This window comes from Aplysia californica, unplaced genomic scaffold (genome assembly GCF_000002075.1).
Source record: "Aplysia californica isolate F4 #8 unplaced genomic scaffold, AplCal3.0 scaffold00013, whole genome shotgun sequence".
In the NCBI taxonomy this organism is placed as follows: Eukaryota; Metazoa; Mollusca; class Gastropoda; order Aplysiida; family Aplysiidae; genus Aplysia; species Aplysia californica.
The window spans coordinates 455085-478814 of NW_004797283.1; the positions used below are offsets into that span (position 1 = coordinate 455085).

At 38.4% G+C, this 23730-nt stretch overlaps 1 protein-coding gene across 6 annotated transcripts in view; it reads right to left on the reverse strand.

Annotated features, from left to right (window-relative positions):
* Positions 1-417: 417 nt before the first annotated feature.
* LOC100861465 (cAMP responsive element-binding protein) overlaps positions 418-23730 on the reverse strand; it is a 25254-nt gene continuing 1941 nt past the window's right edge. For 4 of the 6 annotated variants that reach the window (XM_013084337.2, XM_013084341.2, XM_013084349.2 and 1 more), the window contains exons 2-7: positions 14606-14781; positions 13761-13846; positions 13244-13329; positions 12660-12833; positions 11921-12071; positions 418-6513 (exon numbers count right to left, since the gene is read on the reverse strand). In XM_013084337.2, coding sequence (XP_012939791.1) covers positions 6369-6513; positions 11921-12071; positions 12660-12833; positions 13244-13329; positions 13761-13846; positions 14606-14781 — 818 coding nt within the window. In that variant the 3' untranslated portion in view covers positions 418-6368. 6 annotated transcript variants of the gene reach the window in all.

The following is a 23730-nucleotide window of genomic DNA, read 5'->3' on the forward strand; positions in this document are numbered from 1 at the left end:
TTTTTCCTTGAATCAAATCAAAGACAACTCAGACTATTGATCTTCCAATTTCTGGGTTTTGTAATGTATTGGCTTCCACAGTTCTGTACTGGTAACAGCCTTGTCTTGCAAAGCAAGACCGTCCAATCCAATGTTTAGTAATTTCACATATTCACTATTAATTTCAGTAGCAGAGCAATGTCACTCTGATGACTTCTCATATTCTCAAAGACTGAATTACACATTCAAATTACATTCCTTATTCCGCAGTGGTAGCCATGCGCCATAAACCTACAGCAGATTTATGTTGAGCACCATACAATCTTAGAAAGGAATGCTCTAATCCGTGACACTGGGAGAAGGATTTTATAAAGCAGGTCTAGTAATACAATAAATATTTCTTGAGGCATAAAAACCACAAAATACAAACGCATTGAATTTAGTTTCAAGAATACTTTATGTCTCATTAATTTCAGATCAACAAACAAGTCAAGTACAATATTAAATACACTCAAATTAAAATGAACTTTCAGATTCAGAGAACAAACAAGACATACGGGAATAGATCGATCTCTGCTACAAGAAACTTGGGGAGATCAGAATCTGTTTTGATAAAGCAAGAGAATTTTTTGAGTGCGTAGTATTTTCCGTTACAAAGTTCCACACACATAGTTATGGAATGTTCAGCTTGGTACTAACCCTCTACACAGTACCACCCCCTTGGCACATGAGTTCATTGACACATCAGAACAACAACCTGAGGGACTTTCTGAAGCCTGAGACTTCAACACTGAATGCAATATCCATCTGGACAACAACTACCTTGACCAAGGAGTCTCAAACTCATTGATCTGCTACACAGATATGGCAGATGTTTCTACAGTGACAAAATGTCCTTTTTATCTAATCAGTTTCATGTTGGTATGCCTGCCACACAATTCTGCAGTCACCTTTACTATCAGCCCCTTTCACACCTCAGTACCATTCTCAGGCATACCAATTAAAAGTGTACAACAAATTCATGAACATCTTTTACAAGCGGATAGAGTGCCTGTTGTATAGAGCATTTTCTATACAACTGTCTTGCTCTGTGATACCTCAGAACTGATGTATCACACACATTGACTATTAGCATAAATGAAGGTCTCTTGGGCAAGTTCTTAAATAACTCTCTACACTCCTGAGAAACATTTGACAAAGTTCCAGCCACACATGACTTTAGCAAAAACAATAAATGAGATCAGACCTCCTAACAAGACATTTCAAAACAACCCATTCAACCAATAGCTGGATTTAATTTCCGCAGTCTGCCTTTCCTCACATTGCTCAATACTTGTCTTGTGGAGGGTGTTAGCCCAAATAACCATGCCATGCAAAACTTACTACAAACAGTCAATCTCTGTACATATAACAATGCTAAATGATGTAATGCTTAACAAAAGTATTCAATAAGCCCTCAAATTTTAATAACCACACTAAATAACATTTTACCTTCCCTCTAGGATTGATTAACAACAGTCAGTTCAGTACCGTCAATGTGAGATTGAAAATCAGTGCGGGCACGTATCTTTTATAAGTGGATTGAAATCAACCATTCTTGTATAATCTCACTCAACAGCAACCCACAAAAAGGAAGCCATTACTCAAACTACACTCTGTGCAAGCTATCATTCCAGTTTCTTTGCTTGACTAGGGCTGACTTTTTAGTTACTTGTGAAGAGAGCTGACAGAAAGGAGATAAGTCAAAGACTACCACAATACAAGCTGATCTGAGGATATGAACTTTGGTCGCAACTGAGACTATCTGGACTGAGGACAATACACTGCAGACAAAGCTCACACACATCAGAACACGGGTGTCCCACAACCCAGATGGCCTATGTAGTGCAGGAAAAATATAAGACACGCAAACATGCCCTGAAAGTTCCCCCACCATTCTCTGCTAAGAAGTCCAGCTGCCTGGCCAGAAAACTCAAACCTGAACACCAAACTCCAACAAGTAGGAGCTCCTGAGACACCCTTTACAGGCATTACATAAATTAACCAGACAAGTCCAGGGGATCACAATAACGTATCCGCAGGAATGTAATGTCACAGGGCATGGTGGATACAAGTTGTACTCCATATCTTCACGTCTCCTTTAAAACAATCTCCCCATGTGCCTGATGTACAGGACCCAGGTCATGCTCTCTACATCCAGGCCCTAAGCCTTGTCTTCAAGTAATATGCTGAACCAGTAATAATAATAGGCTATTCAATTCATCTTCCATTCAACTTTCAAAAGACAATACCCCCATTAACAATCCAAAACAGATTACAAAGCTTGCAACTAAAATTAAAAAAGACCCCCCCAAAAAAAACAAACTGACTCTTACATCAGACAGAGCAAAAGCATGCAGCATGCCTTTTCTAAAACATCATAAAATAAAACCACAATAAAGAAAGTCACAAGCTGACAACAGTACGAATACTAAAACAACCAACTATGAGTGTGACCAGAACTCTTGTAGACCTGCTTAAAAAAACATGAGCACACACAATTATTGAAACATTATTTCAATTCTTCTATCTGACAAGACGATTAGCATTAATTGTGGAATCCCATCAAAATGTTTCCTAGGAATCTATTACAGAATAAACACTTTACACCAAAAAAAACAGCCCAGCCTTTGCCTGTTTGGAGCACTTGGGATATTGATGACAGATCTCAGGTGTGTGAAACAAGGGTACTACAGATTTATTGTATGGAGGTCAAAACACTATCAGATTGCTATAGCATCTCTTGAAATTAATTCTGTAATGCAAGCACACATGACCTTTGTATTTGCTGTAAGTCCTTAGATATTCAAAAAGTCTCACTGAGGTGGATAAAAATTCCACCCATATTATTCTGGAAAACGTGCAAAAGCAAAATTATCGAACACCTCCCTTCCCCTGAACAAGAGTGGACTCTAACCACATTCAAAGCACAAACTTGAGAGAAAAAGAAAGTTGACACAATCTCCTTCTCCGTTACCTTTCTCACACAGACAATTATCAACTCATACCCATTTCTTTCAACATTACAAAAAGTCAGAAACTCCAGAGGCACAGATGCAAAGTAAAGAAACACTTTGCAAAAGATAATTCTAAATTTTTTTTTTGTCCATTTACATATAAACCATTGATATATTATCATCTTCAACTTTATATTATAAATAATTCAACAAATGCCACTCAACTTTCATAACCCATGAATTGTCAGTCATACTTGAATTTTACACAGGGCAACTTTCTCACAAAGGTGGACGAGGTATTATAGGCATAGACAAATATTACTCACTCCTTAGAAAAAAAAATTACACTTTACCATACCAAAAGATAAAGTGGAAACCAAAGTGGGTGATAAAAAGGAATGAAGAAAAAAAAATGAAAAAAAAAAATCAAGAAAACGTGCACATACATACATATACTGTAAAATTAATAAATATATATGTATATATATGTATGTAAGTGTGTGCGTGTGTGCGTGTATACTAAACTAATAAGCAACAAACTTTCATTGTCCAAAAAAAAGGTCACGTTTGGAACTATGAAAATGGAGTCAACACGGAAACTAATGACTGTTTGCTTGCTGTACAGCATTTATAGTTTAAAAATAATAACTACAAATCTGAAACCTCCCCAAGCCATCTGCATTCTAATCTAGAGCTTTATGCGTCTTCCACTACTTTGAAAAATGTACATCGGGGATAGGTATGCCCTGCTTAACTTCTTCCAGTTACTTTTTCCCCACAAGAACAAAGCCAGGATGTAATTAAAATAACTCTTTTTGAAATGTCATGTTAATTTAAATGCTGCTTGCAATTAGTCAAAAAAGATTTTTTTAATTTTCACCTACAAGCTGAGATTTATATCCCGACTACTCTTGTCTTTTCAACAAAATAAGTCAGTCAGCTAGAAATACCTCTGGAATTTCCCATTTTCAATCCTCTAGAAACATTGTACACTTAAGATGTTGCTTGAACCTGGATACTTGTTAAACAAACAGTACCGGTACCTTGTTCTAATTCCCCAACCCACACCTACATTTCATGAGGCATGATATCTTCCAAAGATAATCATGTCCTTCAAAATACATGAAAAAGAAGCAAGAACAACTTTTGAACAAACTCAAAACTAGATGCAGAGTAAACATAAAGAACAATCAAAGACAAAAGAATACCAAACACACCAAAAGTTGAGGCATTTTAAACAGAATCAGTTCAACATATTTCTTAACATCCCATTAAAACAACAAGACTTTTCTCACAAAATGAATATGATATGGATTTCAGGAGTAAGAATACACTCATTGTGTACACTTGTCTTTCCTCTTCTACAGCACATTAGAGAAAATGAGAAAGCTAATCAACAGACACACAATTAAGCAACATCAACATGTGTTCAAAGGCGTATGCATGGAACAAAACTTGAATAGAAAAATTAGTCTAGCACACACATAATGAAATCTGTCGGTTGCAGAAATCTTTTTGTTATATATAATTTCGCTATGTATGAATTTCAGGCTATATCAAAGGCGATGAAGTGGGACATTTGGGTCAAAATCTAACATGAATTTTGACCCCCCCTCCCTGCCAACCTGTGTGTTGGCTTCACAGTCACCAAGAACTGCAGATTTGGGTTTTTGTCATTGATTTTTCTTTTATTCAACTCTGCTAGCATCAGCCGTTTTTCTTCAACTGAGAAGCCTTTCTGCTTCTTTCACTCTGCCATTGTCCACTTTCTACAATTTCACCTAAACCCGACTCTGCCCAATGCCAGCAAGCTGTTGAATCATGTTTAATCTCTGTTGAACATGGCAACAATACTAGATATGTGCCTTCACACGACCACAGACTTCCCACACACAACTAGAGTGTGCAGACTAGATCCAGCCTACCACTTTCCACTTCTGTGACGTGTGCAGTGAACACATCCTTGGCCAACACTATATCCTTGGCCAACACTATATCCTTCAGCTTAGTCCTGTAAAAAGCTTGTTGGCCTACGTAACATCATGCCGTGTGGCCGCCCCCATCATAGCTAATTCCGTAAAAGAAATTTGCAGTCATGTAGAATTAGATATACCCTCATCGGTGCTAATTTCTTTCGATATACACAAATTGTTTGCACTATGTTTCTGTTTTGAATACAAGGAACATATAAGAAAAATTTGGGACCTGTACAAACCTGTTCACTATGTGTGTGCTTGACAAATTTTTTAATGTATAAAAAAAAAAAGACAAAGAAAAAAGGAGACAAAAAATGAAATAAAAGAAACAGCACGTAAGCTGGCACAAAGTAAAATATACAAAGCTTATGCGATGCTCTGCCTGTGATCAAAAGTCACTTCCATAAAACTGCAGCAAATTTAACAAGCCATTTGTTTACAAGGATCAACAGATTCAGTTTCCAAAAAAAGACATCTTTCTCTCTACAAACAATTTCAAGAGTACTTAAGAAACATCAAATAATGAAGACTAGAACTAGAAAGGAAATAAGGCTAAAAAGAGGCTACAAGGAGGACAAGTTTCTCAAATTAGTCACCACTGAATTACAATGTAGTTTCAGCACGAGTTTTTCGGAACTTGCAACACAAATAGGTCAATAAGTGCCAAAGATTAGGTGTTACTAAAAAGTAACATGCACAGAAAAGGAGGAGAGATCGGGACGATAAGATGTTTGACAGGGGGCGGAGCAAACCACACCAGAGCACCTGCCAACCATCCACACTATATTACTGCACAAGAACTAAACCTGTACCTACTATTCCACTTGCTCACAGGAAGCAATCACTTTAATGTGATTTGAAAACTTATATACAAAAAAAAGTGACCATTTATGCTGGATGTCAGAATATTTGGGACAACAGGTGTAGAAATGGATGTAAACACAATCTGTGTCATCAGATTCAAACACACAAGCAATATCAATGCAGAATTTTTCATTGGACTTTTAAGGCTTTTCAACAGTTAAAATGGTGCAACACTTAAACACTTCAAGAACTTACAAAAACATAGAGAACAAAAACGACTTCATCACAGCCAAGCCAAGTATCTCACAATCGGAAAAAAAATTGAGACAAATACTTTTGTACAAATTGTCATTGTACTAAACGTCGGGAACAAACAGCAATCCCAGTGGACAATTTGCATTGACCATGCCTGTCAGTTCATCTAGGCCATCTTCTTCAGTACCTTCCCTTCATTTATAAAAAAAAGCTTCACTGGTCTTGAAAAAGCCAGGTGCTTTTTAGGTGTGCCAGAGCAGCAAAGCGAACTGTCTTCCACCAAATTCTGACACACAGGAAGTATGCCAAAAGAAAATTCTTTTGGATTTACGGAGCACAAAAAATATGACATTTACAGTCATGCATCCTTTTGACAATAGAGTTCTTTGAGGGCCTTCAATTCTTCAATTAGAGTTTTATTCTGATTTTCTAAGACAGCTACACGGTTTTCTAAACATTTTACATACTCCTTCTTCTTTCGTCGACATTCCCTGGCTGCCTCTCTGAAAAGAAAATGAACAAACATAAGAATCAGATGACAGGCTTTTACAAACTTTTAACAATCTGCAAAATAAACCTTTTAAACAAGTTCATACCTGAGATCCACATGCTATACAAATTTAGCATTAACCTTACATGACCTTTACAATAGTTTTTGGTTCTCAATATCAGTTTGTCCAAAATATTTGGACCATTTAGACAATATAACTTCCAGTCATAACATTTGGATATAAAGAATTCATCCCCAGTGCTTCCACCAGCTGAAGCTGAAAAGTAAGGAAAATTCTGCGGGGGTGTGTCTGAGGGCAAAGCCACGAAGAAATAGAAATTTAGTGCTTTTAGAGGGTTGAAAATGGCATTTGGGAGTCTCTTTGAAGAGATAGCCTACGTCCTATAACATTTACTTTTTCGCCAACATTTTGTCTTGTTTGATTTCTTCACCTACATATCTTTCCATTGCTGGCAATGTTAAAAAGCAGGTTCTCCTTCCATTGCTACAATAATAATTCAATTAATTTGCCATTGCACCATTGATAGAAGGCAAACCTGAGAATAATGAATAGATATTCGTGTACCTTCACAATATGGTTGCCCAGCGTATACCCTAATTTTCCTCAATTTTCACATCTAAATGTTGCATGAGCGCGCTCATATGACCTTATGCAGGAGCACCGTAAAAACTTGTACAAAAAATGATGCGTGTCACAACCCCGGAACACCACTTCGAATTATTCTTGATTTTAGTAAGTCTTGGCATAAATTTCTTTCATCGCGGCCCTTATCGCTTTCCCCTGCCGTAGAACCTTTGAATTGGTCATTCCTCTAGATCTAGACAAATTTGAAAAGACATCCAGGATGGTTTCCAGGAGACTAAACACACTGTTGCCATCTTTGTAGATCTCCAACAGGCGTATGACAGAGGGTGGAGAAAAGGCCTACTCATGAAAATGATGGACCTCGGGATACACGGGAAACTTTATAAATGGATCAAGTTTTTCCTTGCGGATCGAAACATCGAAACAAAGGTGAACAATGCCCACTCGTCAAGTGAAGTACTCGAGGAGGGCCTACCCCAAGGTTCCTGTCTGAGTTGCACTTTGTTCCTGATCTTCATTTATGATGTGACGAACGTGCTGAAATCAGAAAAGACTCTCTACGCTGATGATCTTGCTCTCTGGCAGACATATCACAGCACGGTAGTAGGAGCAGGAAAATTAAATGAAGACCTCAAGAGGCTCCACAATTACTGTCAGAAATGGAAGCTCAAAATAAACTGCTCGAAAACAGTATACACCATCTTTACAAAGAGCCATAAAATAGCCAAAGAAAAACTCCAACTGAAGATAGGAAATGAAAATCTCCTCAAAGAAGAACAACCAACGTATCTAGGAGTCAAACTTGAAAAAAGTCTAACAATGAAAAGCCAAGTGGAGAGCATAAAGAACAAGGCGAAAACAAGACTCCAACTTTTAAAGAAACTTGCGAGCAGTTCATGGGGATCAGACAAACAAACTTTGAGAGCTCTATACCTTGGTTATGTCCGATCTTCCCTGGAATACAGCTATAGCCTACTCACTATGTGTAGTGCAACTACTTGCAATACCCTTGACAAGGTCCAAAATAATGCCCTTCGTTTCATTAATGGTGGCATGAGATCTACACCTACTGCCGCATGTGAAATTCTGTCAAATGTTGAACCCCTGGGAATATGCAGAGATAAAGCAGTTTTGGAGCTTCATGAAAGAACCAAAAGAATGTGCCCCAACCACCCAAACAGGAAATTAGTAGAAACATGGAAACCAAAGAAACGACTTCAACGGGAAATGTGTGTTTTTGCCATGAATACCGCAGGAGTGTGTTAACCGATGAAGAAAATAACGTTCTATCTTTCATAGCTTTCTATTTATAAAGTGTTACAAACACATGAATAACCCCCTCTCACAAGCTGATAAGACATTACGAGTAGTTACGCCCATTCGAATAACCTTTCTGAACGCTTTTGTTGTTATGAATGACTTGAGGTTCGAAAGGGGATAATTTAGGTCAATTTCCTAATGATTTACACTCAAATTGTTCTTTGCACCTGCACTTTGGTATTCAAAACTATCAAACAAGCTTATTTTTTATCAGGTATCATTTCATACAAAATCAAGCTCATTTGAAATATTTTGTATAGAAAAATGGAGGTCTTGTTTCCTGACTATCTTTTCGAGCTCCTCATGTCTAAGTGGGTCAATTTCTTCTATAATTTCATTGGACGAACATCTAGAGCTACCAACTTGGCATGTTTTGAATGAGACATATGCCTCGATTACGAACCAACGCAGGTGGTTCTAGAAGAAGGCCACAAACGCACACAAACTCAAGCAGACTGACGCACACACACTTGACCTGCGTGAATGGGGATCCGACTCGAGACCCGAATGACACGTAAAAGGATGCGCGCTGCGCGTGCGCTGAGCCAGGGGCTACACTGATTCGGGACCAGAACGTAGGCGAGGTGCCGAAAAAGGCTTATCGGGCGACATAAACCCGGGTTAAAGATTGTGCCCTGTAATGTCATGCACATTCGGAAATTTTCCTAAGCATCTGGGGTGTATACAGTGGAATTCTGAATCAACGAGCTCGGATTCAACAAGATGAGATAGATTCCCTGGTTTTTTCCTTCTTTAAAATAAACAAAAATAAACCGGATTCAACAAGAACTTAAATCAGCGAGCTCGGATTCAACCAGGTCGCTTCCAGAGTGAACAGCCCCTGCAGACATGGCTTCGCTCATTTCTCTCTCAGAACGAACTTTATCTATTTCCGGAAACCATTCATTGCACCTGCATCGGGAACCATTATTCACTTGGCCGATTGCATGCAACCAATCAGCGGCCTTTTTTCATTCCAACACATGCGTTGTTGGCACGCGCACGTGTCCACTCTGGCGTGTGTCGGGGTCGGATGGGCGGTCTGCACCCGTGTGGCTGTGTGTGCATGCGTATCGGGGAGGGGGGGAGACACTAGCAGTCCGGGCATTGAACGTCGTGGATACAAACGCGGAACAGGCTTTTTCCCCCCTCTGCAACTGATCATTATTACAATGGTAAGCTAGCCTCGACGTAGATGTACGTAATAAATTGTGCGCTGGTCCATGGAATTAAAAGTTGCCGTATGCTAGGCTCTATACAGCAACACAGCTTTTGGTAAACAATCGAGATGACACAGGCGTGGGCATTCGAACAAATCGGTCTTATTTTTACACAGCTCACAATATGCAGGCATTTCAAGCACTACTTGTGACTTCTCTTTATACATTACTTGCTCAGTACCTGTAATTATCTTATTTACACAAAACCTCGTGTTTGCTATAACGAACACTCGGATTCAACTAGAATTTAGATCAGGCCTGGCGACCTCGTTGAATCCGAGTTCCACTGTATGAAATTTGCAGTCAAGGGGTTTAAAGATGTATTTTCTTTTTCTCAATTATTCCTACACAAAGAACAGAGGAAAAACTGGACTGAACCAAGTTTTCTTCTAAATCTTCAAAATTTGAAGACAACAGAAGTTGCAACTAAGAGATTTCGCAGAGCACTACACTTCAATTTATCTAGGCAGGAATTGGGTAAAAGAATGGGTTTTTAAAATCAAATATTGAACAGATTAACATACAGTAGACCTGCATGTGAGCCTCAACCAGATTGTCTGAAAATTTTGCGCACCCCCCCCCCCCCCCCCCCCCATAAGAGCTTTTGTCAATTGACAATTTTGTGGGTGTCATAAGGAAAGACTTCCGAGTAACGAGTGGCGACAACCCCAACAAACATAATAAAGAAGAGACCTAACTCTAACCCTACCCCTAGGCCAACCCCAAAAAAAGAACCTGCAATGAGCCTCATGTAAAAAGGCCAGCACAAGTCAAAAATTTTTTTAAAAATTTTTTAATGGAAGAGGCTAGCCGTACTTAAGTACGGCTAGACTCGCAGTCTAGCCGTACTTATTCTTAATAAGATGGCTAGACTGACCATTTACAAAAAATAGGCCTACTGAATTGTAAATATACATTTTTAGTGTGCAGTACCTAAAGTATTTGTGTATTTGAGACGAAACCAGGTGCCTTTTAAATGACAATGCATGTATTTTAAACCTCCTGTTTTCTAATGTTAATAGGGCCTAAGATAAGTACGGCTAGACTGGCAGTCTAGCCGTACTTAAGTACGGCTAGACTGGCAGTCTAGCCGTACTTAAGTACGGGTAGACTGTCAGGCTAGCCGTACTTAATATTGATGGCTTAATTGTAAATGAAATTTTTAGTTTGCAGTGCCTAAAGTATTTGTATTTCAGACAAAACCAAAAGGTACATTACTGACTTGCATGTATTTGAACCTGAATAATTACTAGATCTAGATCTAATGAGACTTGTGTACTTAACAGGCTTGAGTCGATAGGGCCAAACCTAGGTAAGTACGGCTAGACTAGCAGTCTAGCCGTACTTAAGTATGGCTAGACTCTCAGTCTAGCCGTACTACTAGCCACTTCGTTTAAAAATTAAAAACCACACTCCAAAACAAACAAGGAGCATATAATATGGCCTACATCTACATTGCTATAATAGGGTTTGATACAATAACACAATAGAATTGGAATATGAATCCTCCATATAGATCTAGAAATCTACATATATCTAGAATCTAGACTACATCTAGATCCTGTAGAACAAGTGAATAGGAATAGGCCTTGAACTAGAAATCCGCACCCGATTCCGAACAGAGGGACTCAGCCGAGTCTAGAATCAAAATAAATAAATAATTCACGCACCTGATGAAATGCTTTTTAACCTGCATTAATATAACAGCACAACCTATGATAGGGTTTGACACAATAGAATTGGAATATGAATCCTCCATTGAAGTCTATAATGATCTATATAAATCAAGATTCTATTAGAACAAGTGAGTCGGACTTGAATGAATCCACACGATCTGAACAATTGAATTAGTCAACAAACGAAATTCAAAATGGCCGCTCGAGCACGAAACTGAAAGTAGATAATTTAGGTCGTCGTCCTTTTTCGTATTAGCATTTCTACTCAGGTTCCGACAATTATGTCGGAAACGCCGACGTCGGCACGAAAACGAAAGTGCCGACAAAGCCGACGGGAGAAAAAGGGGGGCGCTGGCAGTCGGCCAAGGCCTCGCACTACGCACATTGACTGATACTGGTGGGCCTAGCGATAGGATCGGCCGGCTCGCGGGTCGGGTCGCGATTGTCGGATTTCAGATGATTGTCGGCAAACAGGCAGGTCTAATACAGGTTAAGACATTTTTAATCATTCCTAAATTAACCAGGCAAGGGTAGTTGATAAGCAAACAGCAGGCAGGGTTCAGTGACTTTCCAGCAAAAGACGAACACAAGGCATACCTATTTTTCAAAAGTCGTAATTCCCGTTTCCGAGAGCCCTCTTCCGACATGTGTTGAGGACTTGCAATGGGACTCCCTGACGTCATGACAACACCTTGAGCTAATGACCCTGGTGCTGTTATCTGATAGGCTTGTACATTTGTGCCACCGACTGGAAAAATCAGACACAGGTCCAGTCTAAGTTTAAACACATTATAATAATTTTAAAATCCTTTAACTTGATGTCAATGTATGAGGTGAATGCCGAACAGATTTCATTTTGTTGCAAATTACAGTACAACGAAAAATTGAAATTATTGGTACAATAGCCCAACTTTTTTTCTCCCTCTTCGTTGCCAGATGTTGTCCCAAAAATATTAAATACACAAATATACAAAACTATAGCACAGTAGTACTGCAATCTAAATGTATCCTCATCAACTCATCAACAGTCATCAGCAAAAATTATGTCTTTCAAAATTGTTCTCAATCGTTGATCCCAATAGAATTCTCAATTTTATAAAGGCCATTGGTCTTTACAGCAAACTGTAAAAAAAGGTTATTTTAAACCTAAAAATTACTGTCATTATACCAATGGATTTTAACTGTGTATTTTTTAGATACTTCAACTATTGCGATTTACAAAGTAAAAAGCAAGCCGTGCTGTGAACTATCGTCAAAACTTACACGCTCAAATGACCTTATGCAGCTGCATGCACTGTCAAACTTTTACCAAGTTTCCAAATTGTGTTCTCCTTACCTGGTATGTAAAACTGTCCATCAGGTCCTTGAGCATACTGTACTATAGTCGTTCCACCCGTGGAGTTTGAGGCTGAGGTTGGACTAGCGTTTGTCATTGTTAGTGTTTGAAGACCTTGAGTAGCAGGAGTAGCATCACCGTGAGCAGTCAGTTGTAGAGCATTTGTTTGGACATCTGTCAAAATACAACCAAAAAAAAACCACATTTAATCTGAAAGCACATTCTATTTGAGCGTCTTGTCTCCAAGTTGAATGAAAGTGGCGAGAGAAAAACAAGGCAAATTACATTCAGGCTTAGGTCTAGATATTTTTTAAAAAATTATTTTGCATAATACACATTCCTTGCATCAAGACAAGTAGAAAAAAACTAATGAAAAATATGAGATGCTGTTCTTTAACCAGTTTACTTTCAACAACCACGATAACACAACCCCAAACTGAAATTTGCACTTTGCACACTTCCTTAGCCCTAGCAACTTTACAAAAACACTCCAAATGCACTATTCATGCTTTAACATACCAGTCAGATATTTATGAATTGTGTCTTAAAGGAAAGAACTGAACAGTCAACTAGCAACAGCTTACATGAATCGTGGCCGTCTTGACTTTGACTACTGTTTGAATCATCATCCATTTTGGATACTGGAGAGGACAGCTCATTCAAAATTTTCCTAAGGAAAAAAAAACAGCAAATAAACTCGGATCAGATGAAAATACTTGGAAGAATTATCTTTAAAAGCCAGGACCACACCAAACTTAAAAATAAACCTTAATGAAGACTGCTGATGACCACAATAGAAAAAAAACTTTTCAATAATGAAAGTCTCTTAAAAGATAAAATCTGAAGAAAAAACAACAACGAAACAACAACTTGCAGCACCTCTACTAAATGCTCTTTCTGCATTTTGGCAAGACATTCTCCTGCTGTTTACTGATACAAGAATTTACTATCCATATGTAAAGCAGAGACTCTCTACTGCTTAACTGAAATCATACCATTAAAAAATATATATATAAGGTAAAGAGTACTGATGCCAAATGAAGTAGAAAAATTAGAACTACGTTTTTATTTTTTAAAGATAAACATTTGAGCACAATTTACCTGTACGAAGGCCTTCGGGTCAAAATTTCTCGTCTTTTCTTTGCGTCAGAATCACTTGATGACAAATCTTCATCAACAGCTGCAACCTGTGCCAAAATGAAAAATCAAAATTGAAATAGAAGTTTACATTTCAGAGGGTGGGACTCATGCACATCACATCACATGAGGTAGCTACAGATGACTTCACATTTAAAACCGCCAAGCTAAAAGAAAATAAATTATTAAACAAAGCAGCCTTAAACTGAAAGACATTCAATCTTTAAGACAAAAAACTAACCATCAGATGCCACTCAAATTTTCTGTGCACAATGCAAAACTATGATGGTTTCATATTGTCATTTACTTCCCAAAATTATCCCACTCAAAGAAATTTTTGAAAAATTTAATGTGTATAAGTTATACTATTATAATGTCAATATATCTCTTTTTTCACAATTGTAATTGCTAGCTCATTGTTTTGAACCATGAATCAAACAAGAGTTTTGTGACTTTCTATAGAGAAAGGCTACTTTTCACTTCCTTTTTACACCTGTGATTCATCCTCTTAATTTGAGTGAAATTAAAACAATGAAGCCTGTAGTGCCTATAGATAACACATTATAAATGCAGCAGGCAGGGAATGGAATTAATTTTGTTTCAATTACTTGCAGGCTCAACCTAGCACTTGTGACAATACTGATATAAACATGTGTCATTATATACATTGTTGCTTCATCATCTTGAATTTTTAGTACAGGCAAGACACCATATAAATTCCGCTGCAATTTGACTTGACAGTGGTTCCTTCTATAAAGGGTGCTCACCTAAAAACATAACATCACAGAATAAAAATCCAGTAACATTACCCGAACAACTTGGATCGTCTGAAGATTTCCGGCACTCTGGATAACAGATTGTTGGTTTGCCTGAATGACTGGTTGTACCTGTATGCCTTGATTAGGGATGCTCACATGAACCATTGATATGCCCTGGTTGCCATTTTCAAGGTCAGCTGTGCCAGGACCACTGCCTTCTGACATGTCTGTATAAAAAAAAAAATTTATTAATTAAAAAAATTAAGTATCTCTATGAATGAGCCTTTCCATAAAAATATCAAAGTTTCTGGTTCAGTAATACTACAACCAACACTTGATGTTAGTGATTATATATCATTTTTCATGTCATGTGAATCGAGACCATCTAAATTCTCATTCTTAAAGTAATCTGAAAACTTTTCAGTAACATTAATATTTTTTTTTTTTAATTTTTAAAACCATTCAGTTCATCCAATTTTCAAGTAATGGAAGCCATATATACAAATTCACGTTAAAACAAACACACATAAATTAATAATGAAAAGCAGCATTGATGAAACTAACTCATTAAACTTTAAAATATACTAAAATTGTTCACCTGGACCTACTTTTACACCCGACCGGCTTTGTAAATTGTTTAGGGAGAGGTGGGGAATGGGAGAGACCAGTAAATCTAGCAATACATAAAAGTGTAATGTTCAAATACAAACCTCCACAGGAAAGATTCATATTCTTTACAAAATCAAAGAAAAACGAAGAAGACTGAATCATTTAAATTCACTGAAATCCTTCAAACTCTGGAAGATTTCCCATCAACACAAAACCAAAAACTGTAACGTGTGAAGGAATGAAACTATTTCATAACAGTAACACTGTTTCGGTGAAGAAGAGGACTTACAGTGGACAGCCTCTGCTGCTTTTTCTCTGTGACTGGAGGATGACTGAAAATTAAGATGATACGGTACCAGAGTTCAACAGATGTTTTTAATTTTTCTCATATGCGCCAGAGCTCTTTCCCAAACTATGAACATTTAAGTATCATGTGTGAGTGCATATCCAGATATAGGCTGAGACAATGCAACTTAGATGACATGACGAAATCTCCTATTGCCCAGCATATTCAATTCAGTCTTCTCAATTTTTTTAATCTTCTCCTCGAATCAGCCCTACCCAGCAATATTTTAATATTTTAACCTACAAAATACAATCATAATAATCCAACACGACCTGACATCAGGAACCAATGTCATTTTCTTTTATTAAGCCCAAAACGGTCTTAAATTCACAAAGCTAGAAACAAAATAATCTGTTGAGCTTAAAAGAACTTATCAAACTAAACAAAATAAGGACAAAGAAGACAAAACACAAAATAAAAATGGCAAAAGACTGAAAACTATATTGTTAATAAACAGCACCCCCTTTCCTATCCAAAAACCTAGTCTATGACTTCCCATTACATTAGTAAATACAAAAGCATTAATTTAAATAGGCTTCAATAAAACTTTTTTACTCAAAAGCTAATAGGTCTCCATTAAAATTACACTGTTCCAAAAAGTAAATGCTATTCTACAATGCAATTTATTAAATACAAATCAGTTTTGATGAAACTTGCATGGGTCTTAGCATGCTTATTTATAGGCTGGCAAAGTTCTGTTAAATTGAGACATCACCCAATTTCAGTAATTAAGATTGTGAAATAAATGTCCAGGTTATTGGGTCACTTTTTTTCTTTTCAGCAAAATCAGCCCTTAGTTTTAAACTGCCCTTTTCATTTTTAAGCACAATAAGCATCTCCACCTTAGAACACTATGCGAAGAACCAGATATGCCTTTGAACTTGATTTTTCAGTGTAACAAAATTTTGTTCTATACACTAAGCGCGAAAAAAAAAATTTTTCGGTGGGAAAGGAAAGTCAGCTTGGAGGAATGATGAAACAGCCCAAAATTCCTATCTGATAACAAAGTCTTTTGGAATTTTTATCATGCTAAGTTAAAGAAAGTTGCAATGCATAGAATAAAGCAGAAAAAAAGGAGGATTAAAAATCATTTCCTGTTAAGATGAATTTCGCGTTAAACAAATTTATTATTTTACTGTATTCTAGTCTAGTCTTTAATTTTCAGGGGTTATGTACGTAGAAGACAATCACAAGTATACTAGAACCATGATCATAAAACAGTGGTATCTGCATAATAGTATAGCAACCCCTGGGTACTGTTGGGCAGAGGTCGCTGCTAACTGAAATTTTGGGAGGGGGGTTTCTCCCATCTAGTCCACCCACCGTCTTCAGACACACACACAAGTCCTAATCCAAAATGATGTGTTAAATGTTAAGATAGGCAGCGTCAGCTTTCAAGTGAGCGATGCTCCATCACAGAGCAGTCATGTTATGCACAGCGGCCTATCTGCCTCCCACCCCCCTCCTCCCGTTTTGTTATTGTCATAGTGACAGAAACTTTTTCCCCCCAACCAGGAGACTCATCATAAAAGAAGGTGGCTCTTGGTGAAAGGTAGTGAACAAGCCCCAGTACTTCATTATATGCCCTTCTTGGTCACACTGATTTTGAACTGTCAAAATCAATTCTTTTATCAGCCAATGTATTACAAAGATTGTTGTTACGCGGACACCACTGTATTGTTGACATGGGAGTTACAATCTTCACATTATAAGCTAAATTTCTTCACAAAACAACTATTGAAACAGGATGATAAAGATAATCAAAGTCAATCCTTGACCGTAGCCCCTCAACTATTCATTTTCTTGGTTAGTTAAATGGATTGGCCAGGCGGGATTAAAGAGCTGTGAGAAACACTGTCATCATCATCATCAATAAAAATAAAAGACACAACATGCAACGATAAAGCAAATCACTGAAAAAAAAATCACAAAGATTGCACATCAAAACAGAGACACAAGCAAAAGTTTACTGAAAAATATAAAGTTCAAAGTAAAAGAAAAGAAGATGTATATACTTAACCAAAGTTGTGAGAAGCAAGATGAATAAAAGCAGTTTTGATGCCCTAATGCCAGGCGAATGCAAGCTTTTATTCCAGTTTATATATAATAAGCTGTCTCAGAGTCAAAAGTAAAGATTCAAAAGACCAGTCTGAAATAACACTTTTTCAAAATTCCGGCATCTTTTTTAAACATGGAAGCATCTCCTCAATTACTAATTCTACCAGGTCAATACACAGCTTTCAGACAGGTGAGGTATGTTTGGAAAGTCATACTATAAGGTTCATTATTTTTTAAATGACTCTGCCACAAAAAAAAGTGTAATTCACATTTGTGTTGCTCCAATCTTAGCCAGAAATCAACAAGTCAAAACTTCTGTTTTCGATCCATAACTTCCAAAAGACAAAAAAATCTAGTCTTAACTTACACGGCCCTTCGACCATGTATCACTCCACGGATTGAACCTCTACATCAGTATATCAGCAAATAATCATTATAATTATAATTCATACCATAAGTGGAGTTGTTTCAGCATTGCACTCATGGAGAAATAAATCCATACAGTCGAACCTGCCATGACGGCCACCTAAAAACGGCCACTTTCAATTCTCCCCCTTTTGTTTTTACAAAAGATGATAACCTGTCCAACGTCGTAGCAGCCACTATATATTTATCACCCAAAAAGCAAAAAAAAACCTGTGTAAGTTGGCCACGCAAATCTGTCATAGCCTAACACTTCATCATAAAATTTAATTCTGTATTGGCGTCCGACTCTGTGGACGATCCATTCACCTATCACTATTGTTTGCTCCTCCAATGAAAGAACTGATCATGTGGTTATTTGTTTTACCATGGCACACTCAGTCTTCCTCTTCTAACATATTTCGGTTTGTTTAACCCTTGCACTTCACAGCTGGACAGTGTGTTCCTCATCTTATACTTCGTAGAATTTAACACTTTAACAGCTGCCACAAAATCTATTTCTAACTTCCTTCCAAAAGAAAAAAAATGCCTGTCACAGCCTCCGGTTAGGGCCTTAGAATGGAACGGTTAGTTTTTTTTCTTTTTGATAAGTCTCCTCTAAGACGGCCGTCTTGTCTAATAATACTTACGTTAGACTACATTTCAACATATGAAATATAATAACAATATCTCATACAACACTTCAGATATCAGTTGATAGTTTTGGTGTACTTTGAATGAATTACTCAGCTCACTACATTGCATTACTTTTGGTTTGTTTTGAATGCGCTGTTTTAAAAGTTTAAACATTAAAGTCCCCTGATCTCTATTTTAATGACCCAATAGAATAGAGATTTTCTGAACACAGCGGAGAAGGGAGAAGACGAAATGCTCATTTTCACTGAGCCAGAGAAAAATGGAAACTAAAATGAAATAATCAAATAAAAACAAAAGACATGCCCACGTCTTCGCATTTCGTACACTCAATAGTCATAGGAAGTGGCTATTCTCACCCCCGGGGAGAATAAAAATAAGATCAACCTCTCACACTGGGTGAGATTTGCCAGCATTGGTTATTCCCATTTGGTGTGAAACGAGACCTGCTTTTCCTAATTTCTGAACAGTCGAACCTGTATAAGACAGAATCACAAGGGAGCCAGAAAAAAAATTCCATCTTAGACAGGGGAATTTAGGGGGAGATGGAAGGGGGGGTCAAAGGCCCAGCCTGTTGGATCAAGGATCGCTTGTCCGAACGGAAAGCAGTGGTCAAAACTTCACGCCTCTCAATTGCTATCCTGTCTGATAATGACATGCGTCAGTCTTATTTATCCAATTACCACAGTGCTTGCCTTTCATAGGACCACTGTTTGACCTATTAAATACCGAAACGTTTGAAAATCTTTGCTTCCACCCTTAGCCCCACCCATCGGTGTAACAAGCACAGTCAACCAATGCCACCCCTCACTGCCATCATGTATTAACGATTCAAGGAACTCTTTTCTCGGCTGGCTGTACGAACAGGGAGGAAGGCATTGGTCAAACTAATTTATCACCTCTAGCTTCTAGCTACCCAGGAAAGTTTCCGTAGTAGCTCGATACTCGAGCACTGTCACGGACAGTCATGAGATTTCACTTATATTACCCTGACCATCTGCATCGCTCAGGGCTCACATGATAGGGCAACATCTACCCTCAAATTATTGCACCCCTACTCCCCTTCCTCGCCCAGTGGCATTGCCATGGCGTTAAGTTTAGAGCTGGCGGAACCAAACTTGCGAGTTTTATTTCAAATCAGGGCAGAAATGGCAAAACATTTTCCGTCTTAGACAGGTGAAACCCTCGGGAAGGGAGTGGATTTTTCTTTCCGTTTCCGCGTTGGACAGGTTTCCGTTAAGGCAGGTTAGACTGTACTGTCTATCGGTGTGGATGATCAAATTGACAAAAACAAAGAAAAAAATGATGTTATAGCACAAAAGTAAACTAATTTGGTCGTCTACAAGGATGCTACGGCTATTTCACTTTTCGAATCGAGCCGAACTACGCCGGTCGCTATTTTGTTTTGCCTGGAAGTTCTCGCTACTACTTCTCTCTCTCTCTCTCTCTCTCACTGCCCGAAGACAAAATTGCACACTTTCAGCACAAGAGCACTGTTTACACTGGTATCAGATCACGGTGAACCCACACCGGGTGAAAATAGCCAAAAGGTTCGCCCTTTCCCCCACAGTGATCGGCCTGAGCCAATGCATTAAGCGGCGAACACACACGGGGTGAAAACACCCAAAAGATTTGTCCTCTCACCCTGCTACAACTGCGCTATATTTCTCACCCCGGGTGAGAGGCCTACAACTGTGCTATTCTCACCCTGGGAGAGAGGCTATTTTCACCGAATAGAGGTGGCCATAGTCATGGTGTTGCTTTATAAGTGGCCTCCATGATGGATTTGTGTCAGCCAACGAGAGAACACATGGAGCGACATTGTTCATGTGGAAGCTCCATCCACATTTCACTTGCACCAGTTTCCCTCAGCAAATACTCTGTTAATGATTTACTACTTTTTTGGCTGAGACAGGGTATAGACAGATTTGAACTTGTAGAATAGGGAATTAGAGTTTACTTACTGACAGATGTTATTTATTGTGGAGGCAAAGTATCGTTGGACATCGAGTATGAGCACCAAATGAGATCAGCTCTTATTCTCAGTCTAAGATGTCACTAGAGTAGTAATGAAGCTGCAGTGAGCACCTAGCACACCTCTGTGATTGGCCAAAATATAGATGGCATATTTCCGCCATCTATTTTTGTCGTCTTCCGGGGTTTCCCCCAAGACTCTTGGGTTTCCCTCGCCAGTAACTGTTGACCAGATCTCGCAGTGTTCGTTATTTTTAAAAAAATTAATTTAAATGTATCTTTTATAAACAACTACAGCAATTCTCTTTCCATAAATTTACCTTCCCCTCAAAGTTGTTCACACACACACACACACACACACACACACACACACAGACATGCCCACACACACACACGCACAAGCGTGCGCACACACACACACACAAAGTCTGCGCGCACACACAACCCAAGCAGTCGGTGATAAAACCCAGATCTAGTGACGTAGCCCATCGTGCGCTAAGCGACAAAGCGGGCCCGCCGCGGTGAAATCTAATTCTTCTAGTAAGTCAACTGGCGAGGGCAGCCCAGAAAGACGATAAAATTAGAAGGCTGAAATACGTCATCTAGATCTAGAATCTATATTTGGGCCAATCACAAAGGTGTGCAAGGTGCTCGCTGCAGTTTTATGTGGTGATTAGTACAAAGGCTATTATTATAGCCTCAGACTTAGATCTAGATCTAGAAGCAGAACTACATGATAGACTGAGCCTCTGGCTACTGTAGGATTGTAGGATAGGCCTAAATAACAGTGCTTCCACCAGCTGAAGCTAAAAAGTAAGGAAAATTCTGCCAGGGGTCAGGGACAGCGTCCCAGTGGGGGTTCAGGGGGCGACGCCCTCGAAGAAATTGAAATTTAGTGCTTTTAGTGGGTTAAAAATGGCATTTATTTTGGGAGCCTGTTTGAAGAGATTGCCTACAAACCATCATTTATTTTTTTACAAACATTTTGTTTCCTTTGATTTCTTCACCAAGATGTAGGCCTACATTATATTTCTATTGATGGCAATGTTTAAAAGCAGGTTCCCCTTCCATTGCTACTATAATTCAATTAATTTGTCATCGCACCATTGATAGAAGGCAAACCTGGAAATATAATTAATAATAGATAATATGTACCTTCACAATACTATATATAGTTACCCGGCGTATACCTAGTTTTCCTTAAATTTCACATCTGAATGTTGTATGTCACAACCTCGGAACACCACTTCGAATTATTCTTGATTTTAGTATAAATTTCTTTCATCGCGGCCCTTATCGCGTTCTCGTGCCGTAGAATCTTCGTATTGATCATTTCCCTTGATGTAAACATTTGTAAAAAAGTTTCTTACTGACAGCAATTTTCTGTCTAGACTAAAATCTCATGTCAATTGACTTGATCAACGCCAAGATTTTCCAGCGGCGGCAACAATCCGAAGATAGACGGAATGAGTGAATGATAGAAGGGAGGAAATTGGCACAAAAAGTTCGCCAGATTTAGATCAATCCACAGGTAAAAATGTACTGCCGACCAACCCGCAATGAATGTATGGGGCATAGCGGAATAACGACCGATTGCAGGAAATGCGCAATCTGGCAGGTCTCTATAACATTTATTGTTGAGAGAAATACCGTAAATATCCGTAACTTATACTAGTACGAGCAAGGCGAGTAGGGATCTTTCGCTACGGAATTTTGGTAGATATCTAGTCTATCTTTTTACGGAGCGAGTTGATAATGATGAAGGAACAAGTACGGAACTGGTACAAAGTATGGATTTCCATAAAAATACAGAAGAGTGGAAGCACTGATGTTGAATATTATTACCAAGATTTGAATCATCAATCGTAGGCAAAGCTATGAATAACGGAGGTGGCTGGTGAGAATAAAAATACGATCTACCTCTCACCGCGGATGAGACTTGCCAGCGTAGGCTATTCTCACCCGGTGTGAAACAAGACCTGTTTTTCCTCATTTTGGAATACTGTCTATTGGTGTGGATGATCAAATTGATAAAAGCCAAGAAAAAATTACGTTATAGCACAAAAGTAAGCTAATTTGATCGTCTTCAAAGATGCTATGGCTATTTCACTTTTCGAATCGAGCCGAACTACGCGGGTCGCCATTTTGTTTTGCCCGGAAGTTCTCGCAAGATCTACTCCTCCCCCCTCTCTCTCTCTCTGTCTCTTTCTGAATACTGTCTATCGGTGTGGACGATCAAATTGACCAAAACAAAGTTTAAAAATGATGTTAAAAATCAAAATTAAATTAATTTGGTTGTCTACAAAGATGCTACAGCTATTTAACTTTCCGAATCGAACGAACTACGTGGGTCGCCATTTTGTTTTGCCCGGAAGTTCTCGTGCTACTCCTCTCTCTCTCTCTCTCTCTCCACTGCCCACAGACAAAATTGCACGCTTTTAGGCTAACACTAACAGTAGTAATAGATCTAGAACGTTTGTTCACAGCACAGAATTCTATAAGGCTGCTCTTATTGGCCCACATGGGCAAATAAGCTGGGGCTGGGGCTTATTGGCCCACATGGGCCGTTTAATGCGTTGTTTTTTCAATGCATTTCATACGTGGTGTTGTCCCAACTTGTTCTCTTTTATTTTTTCTCACTTTATCCCTTCTTGTTAATGTTTTCCTGAGGCATTCCATCTCACACACATTTCTACAGATTTGATTGTTTGTCAGCGTGTTCCTGCAGTTCAGTGTTATTGTTATGCAGTAGACTTTGATCATCTGCGAACAGTATTTCATTTAGAATTTAGGTTCTCCGGATGTGGGTTGCTTCTTTCGTCAAACAATATATTACAGTATAATTGAGATATTTCTTTGTTTACTCTATGTATACTGTGTTGGATAACAAAATGAAGATGTGTAGCTTCTTAGATTCTATTGTTAATCTTTTTATTTTTATCATTAGATTAGAAAACTATATATACATTCTCAATTTAAAATATGGCCGTCGTTATTCGGACTCGAGTCCGAATATGAAAAAATGTTATTCAGACTCGGGTCCGGAAAAAAGGAAGTGTGTCTTCGTTCTATAGATCTAACGTTCAGTGCTTCCAATTTTCCGCCATTTTTTAGTTTCCGCCACACCTTATCT